A 6566-nucleotide genomic window follows, 5' to 3' on the forward strand; every position below is an offset into this window, starting at 1 on the left:
TATAATTTTTTTTTATAATATCATTGTATGTACGAGTTAATTAAGTGCAAGCTAGAAAAAGTGGTCTAAAAATCAGTCTACCTTACTCAGCATACGTCAGCCACACAATCATTTATCTCTCTATGTTGTACCTTCCAGATGTCTAAAAACCATACACGCCATTGAATTCTCACAATAATGCATGTAATTGTCTGATCAGTTCAGTCTATAAATACTAAGATGAAGTAGTCAATTGAAAGAAGAAATTGTAGTAGTGTTATAACTCCTAGGAAAACACAAAGAGATCACCAATTATGGAGGACAAGAAAAATAATAAGTCTTCATCATTATCCTTCCCTTCGCCGGAAAATGGTATGTACGACGAGGAAAAACAGAGCTCAGGCAGTGATTCTCCGGCCAAAACATGCCGGAGAAAGCCTGGTGGATGGAGGGCTATGCCTTATGTTCTAGGTGACTATCATCTTAATTCTTAGTTTCCTTACAAAAACTCCTGTCTTTTTTTTTATATATAACGCTGGTATTCAAGTCAACTTGCACTAATCTCAATTCTTTTATCAGATACCAGCTCATATGCCGAACAGTGGCATACGTAGCTTAGTGTGTGCCGAACAGTGGCATACGTAGCTTAGTGTGTTCAAAGGGTTCAAATGAAGCCACTCATCGAAAGTTACACTATATTTATATATTAGAAATTGTTGTATCACCTGAATAGTTAGGTGTATTCACTCACGATGTCAATTTGCATTTTTTCTAATTTCTTTTTTAGAATTTCTGACTTCACTTTAGAGTACTTTTTTTGTCCTAATTTATGTGGCACTTTTCATTTCCTGAAATTCAAACTGTATGAATTTTAATCAACATTTTAAGATATATTTTTCACCAAATTTATATGAGAAAAGTTGCAAATTATAGTACTTTTCATGTAGTTTTCAAATATATAAATTTTAATCTTAAAATATTAATTTAATCTAATCGATTTAGCCAAAGTTTGTCAAATTTTCTCAAAAATCTTTGTAAATTGGGATGAAGGGAGTATTATTAATGACTCTACGTCTCTACCTACCAAAGGTTAAGCAGATTGGGGGAAAAAAAAAAGTCACTTGTGGCTTTTTGGTCGGTGTTGATCTTTAAAATTTCAAAAGCTTCTTTCTAATTTCAATAGAATTAGTAGCCTAAAATTAAATTTTAATAAGAAGTCTCATTTAATAAAATTAGTTTTTATGTGCGGCACACGGCACACGGCACACGGCACACACGTGCATCTCAAGTCCTTTTGGCAGGTGGAGTTAATGTTGGGTTATTAATACGTTTTGTTGTTATTTTTTGGCAGGAAATGAGACATTTGAGAGGTTGGCATCAGTAGGACTATTGGCAAATTTCATGCAGTTTTTATTAACAGTGTTTCATATGGACCAAGTGTCTGCCTCCAACGTTCTTAATATATGGTCTGGAGTTGCTAATTTCATACCATTGCTCGGTGCTTACATTTCGGATGCATATATCGGTCGATTTTGGACTATTGCTTTTGCCTCCGTTTTTGAAATGATGGTAAGTTTTTCTCTAATTATTATTACTCAGCTACTTCTTCCGTTTCAAAATATTTACCGTCCTTACTAAAAGTACTTGTCTTAAAATATTTATCGTTTTATTTAATCAAGACAAAATTAAGTAATTTTTTCCCATTTTACCCTTGTATAGGTTCTCACCGTTGATAGAGTAGATATTTATTGAGGAGAGACTACTTGAAATATGTTAAGAGGATAAAATAGTCAAAATGTACCCTTATAAATGTTTTTTAAAGGACGTGTAAATGAAAAATGCTATAAATATTTTGAGACGGAGGGAGTACCGTATAGTAATGCCTTGGTACTATTATCTCGCACTATAACATTTATTTCATGGGTTCCTTGGCTTTTGTTATTTTGTTACGTTGCTTCATTAATACCTCATTATTTGCATTTTTCAAGGATATGTTGAGATAATATGACATATGCACTATATATATATATTTTTCTGATATACGAGGGGTCAAACTAACCATTTTCAGTGTGCATTCAGACATAAAGTTTTTAATGTTTTTGAAAAAAAATGCTCATATTAATAAATTACATAAAAAATACTATAAATCATAATAATTAGCAGTTTAAAATCTTAACAAACTATTACGGAAACAATAAGGTCTTTTGCCACACTATTTTGGTCACAATGGCCCAAGTGGGATAAATTCATATGACTATTTAGGTCAAATTTAATAATTTATGCTTACTTAATGTCATTTCTATCTTTTCTTCTCAAAGTTTATCTTAATTTAAAATTGTACAATAGAGGTTATGATAATTTTTACTTAAGTGTGGCCAAATTTGGATCAAATTGGTGTGACAATTTAACAACTCTCTTTAAAAAAATATGGTGAAAAAAAGCATTCTTTTGACTTTTCAAGTAGTAACTAGGATACATAAAGTGGAATAAGGGAGTAATATTTACTTTATATTTTTTCTCAAATAATATCATCTACGCATATAATTTTTGAACGAAGCGATGGGCGATGACGAATGACATTCTTTTGCTTTTCGGTGTGGCTAGGGGTAGGGGTGTTCATGGTTCGGTTTGGGTCGGTTATTGGTTAAAACCATAACCAAACCAATTTAGTCGGTTTTTAAATGTCTAAAACCATAACCAAACCAAGTAAAATAATAACCACCGGTTTGGTTATTGTCGGTTTGGTTCGGTTTGGTTCGGTTTTTCAATTTATGATTAGCTATAATTCAAATATTCTCTCTCTACATTCTTCAAATTATTTTTTACGTTGCTTCATTAATACCTCGTGATTTGCAAATACATGCTTTTCAAGGCAATGTAAAATGAAAAGAGATAGTAGGATTTTTACTTTTTACCCTTATGTTTTACGACTTATTAGAGTTGGGCATTTTTGTTGGGCTTCAGACATATTCTTTTAAGACATGGAAAAATAAGTAGACCAAAATTAAATTAATAATTAAAAGGTATAAAATATCTTTAATTATTTATGAAAAGTTAATATTATACATATAAATAATTATAAATTTTATGTATATAATTATCGGTTTCTTCGGTTATTTATTCGGTTATTTTTACTATAACCATAACCAAACCAAATATTATCGGTTTTTTTTCTCAAATTTAAAACCAAACCAAACCAAATGTCGGTTTTTTTATTCGGTTTGGTTAAATTTTCGGTTTGGTTTTGGTTTTAACCAAAACTGTGAACAGCCCTAGCTAGGGGCATATATCACGCAACCCCAAAAAGGAAAAAAACCTTTGCAATTACTAAAATTGTTAAAGTATGCTTTTAATTTAGGTTGAGACACGACGCTCAATCTCCTTTATCACTATATAATTGTGCTTCTTTCGGGTAGCTTTGGTCAATAGCTGCTGCTAGTATCAGTTAAAGATATATGTACCGTTAGCTTCAAAAATTTATTACACAATTATGAATTTTAACATGTGCTGGCAGGTTAATTATCATTTTTACAACATTATCGATTACTTATTTTAGATATTTGTTGTAATAATCATTTTATAAGTGACTTAGTAATGTAAATAGTTTTCTCAATATCAAAATTAAACTCTATATGTTTTCATGTAAAATTATAGCTAATTTCACTCAAATTCTCATATTACCGATTAATACTTATCATAACTCTTGTTTGCTTTTATTTTAACAGGGAATGTTGACATTGACCTTCATACCTTGGTTACCTCAGTTGCACCCTCCTACTTGCAAGGGCCAACAATGCAAGGGGCCTAACAAATCACAGATGGGCTTTCTAGTTATGGGCCTAGGATTTTTGTCCATTGGGTCTGGTGGAATAAGGCCTTGTAGCATCCCATTTGGTGTGGACCAATTTGACTCAACAACAGATGAAGGAAGAAAAGGAATTGCTAGCTTCTTTAATTGGTATTACACTTCATTTACAGTGGTCCTGATTATTGCACTTACTCTTGTGGTGTATATTCAAGATTCTGTGAGCTGGGTAATTGGATTTGGCATCCCTACTGTGCTCATGTTCTTGTCTCTCATTTTATTTTTCATTGGGACGAAAGTGTACATTTATGTGAAGCCCGAAAGGAGTATTTTCTCGAGCATCATTCAGGTTTTTGTTGCGACTCACAAAAAACGCAAGCTTAAGTTTCCAGATGAGCATGAGAGTAGCAAGATCTTTTATGATCCACCGATACCAAAAGGGTCCATCGTGAAGAAACTCCCTTTAACCAATAAGTATAGGTGATGCATCTCCTGCAATTTAATTTATTGGCTTGACAATTTATTTAATTGTTACTTAGATTCAGCCTATCAAATGTTTTTTAAATTATGGAAGTTGTTAAAACTTAACATTGACGTAGACTAGAGGAAATGACGAGATGCATGTGCAGCGCACTAAATGCACGTACGGCGCACGAGATGCACGTGCAGCGACGAAATGCACATGTGACACATGGAGAAGCTAGTTCTATGAATATATTTGAGATATCTTATTAAGATTTGTCTTTAGGCCACCAATTTCATTGAGCCGCCCCTGATTAACTATTTCTAAACTAAAGAGTGCAATAGGAAAAATAGTACTCCATTAGCTCAAGTAAAACTAATATCATCACTACAATTAAAAGACTACTCAAAAGCTAACTCAAATTAAATGTTAATAGTAATAAGGCGAGTAATCTGCTATAGTTGGTTAAATTACATTAAGTATTATATATGTATAACTTAAATTCAATCTATATTGAGTTAGCATACTCTCGTTCAAAATTAATAATTATCCAAGTTAGATATTCTAATTCTCACTTAATATACTATTTTTACTCAGGTCCTTGAACAAAGCAAACATAGTATAGTGATGGAGGATGATGTTAACACTGATGGAACTAGTTCAAATAAATGGAGGCTATGCAGTATTCAACAAATAGAAGAAGTAAAATGCCTTCTCAAAATAATCCCAGTTTGGGCGACAGGGATCATTTGTTTCACAGCCGTGGCACAACAAGGGACATTCGCAATGTCACAAGCTTTAAAAATGGACCGTCATCTCGGCCCCAAATTCCAAATTCCAGCTGGTACCCTCTCTGTTATATCAATGATCACTGTAGGAATATGGCTCCCTATCTACGACCGACTAATCGTGCCACCCATCAGAAAAATCACTAAAATTGAAGGTGGGATCACATTGTTACAAAGAATTGGAATTGGCATGGTTTTTTCAATTTTGTCTATGGTTGTCGCGGGGTTAATTGAGAAAGTGAGAAGGAATTCAGCTATAATGAATAATAGTTCGGACGGAATTGCACCTATTACAGTCATGTGGTTAGCACCGCAACTAATACTTATGGGATTCGCCGAGGCTTTTAACATTATTGGCCAAATTGAGTTTTACAATAAGGAGTTTCCTGAAAATATGAGTAGTGTGGCTAATTCTCTGCTTTCTTGCACAGTGGCTGCTGCAAGTTATTTAAGCAGTTTATTAGTGAACATTTTGCATACAACTACAGGGGGACATGGACATCCAGATTGGTTAACAAAAGATATTAATGCTGGTAGAGTTGAGAACTACTACTATCTTATTGCAGGATTAGGAGTGCTGAATTTGTTCTACTTTATATATGTAGCTCGTCGATATCAGTACAAGACTAGATTAGTTGTTGATGACGGAATTAAGCCTGATGTTCATGAACTTCATGATATGAAGTATTAAGTTGAGAACTACTACTATCTTATTGCAGGATTAGGAGTGCTGAATTTATTCTACTTTATATATGTTGCTCGTCGATATCAGTACAAGACTAGATTAGTAGTTGATGACAGAATTAAGCCTAATGTTCATGAACTTCATGACATGAAGTATTAAGCAACTTGTTTAGTAGCATAGTAGTGCATGATTAGTATATACTAGAAGTACTTAGTTTATTATAGGATATCCTAAGTTAAAGTCCAGGTTTAGATTAGAGATGTATCAACGTGTACAAAATCGAGAATAAGGGATGACAAATTGATCTGATGAAAAGTAAGATATGTTTTTTTGTATTGGCCTGTGTTTATTGGTTTCCTTTTTATATTCTTCTTTTTGTGATGGAATGACAAATGACTAATTCCAGAATGCTGCCAAACATTTCTACAATTGACATGGATGCATGTGCGACACACGGAATGCATGTGCGGTGCATGCAGAAGCTAGTTTATTAAATATAGGATATGCCTAATTATAATTGACTTCTTGGAGAAGTTCAGCTGTTAGATGAGAGTTATGTATGAACTTGCACAAATACGGGAATAAAGGAGGAAAATTGATCTACCTAATAAAAAGTATGATATGTTTTTGGCATACTTAGTATTGCTTATTCAGTTTTGTTTTCATTCTCCTCTCTATGATTGAGTTGATGATGGACTAATTGGAAGATATTGTCAAACAGTGAACAAATGGTTCTATTAAACATACTTAAAATATTATGTTACAATAGAACCAATATGTTCTAATGTATCACGAATTTGAATCTTAGTATTCCTTTATATATTCGATCTTGTTAATTAGATTTCC

At 32.9% G+C, this 6566-nt stretch overlaps 1 protein-coding gene across 1 annotated transcript; it reads left to right on the forward strand.

Moving 5' to 3' along the window:
* Window positions 1–245: 245 nt before the first annotated feature.
* Window positions 246–6058, forward strand: LOC132067412 (protein NRT1/ PTR FAMILY 2.13-like). The gene is given in 5 exon segments (XM_059460634.1): window positions 246–450; window positions 1331–1548; window positions 3705–4264; window positions 4845–4866; window positions 4869–6058. Coding segments are annotated over 5 exon segments (1815 nt in total). The 5' UTR covers window positions 246–293; the 3' UTR covers window positions 5727–6058.
* Window positions 6059–6566: the final 508 nt, after the last annotated feature.

Source organism: Lycium ferocissimum, chromosome 8 (assembly GCF_029784015.1).
Source record: "Lycium ferocissimum isolate CSIRO_LF1 chromosome 8, AGI_CSIRO_Lferr_CH_V1, whole genome shotgun sequence".
NCBI classification, from domain to species: domain Eukaryota; kingdom Viridiplantae; phylum Streptophyta; class Magnoliopsida; order Solanales; family Solanaceae; genus Lycium; species Lycium ferocissimum.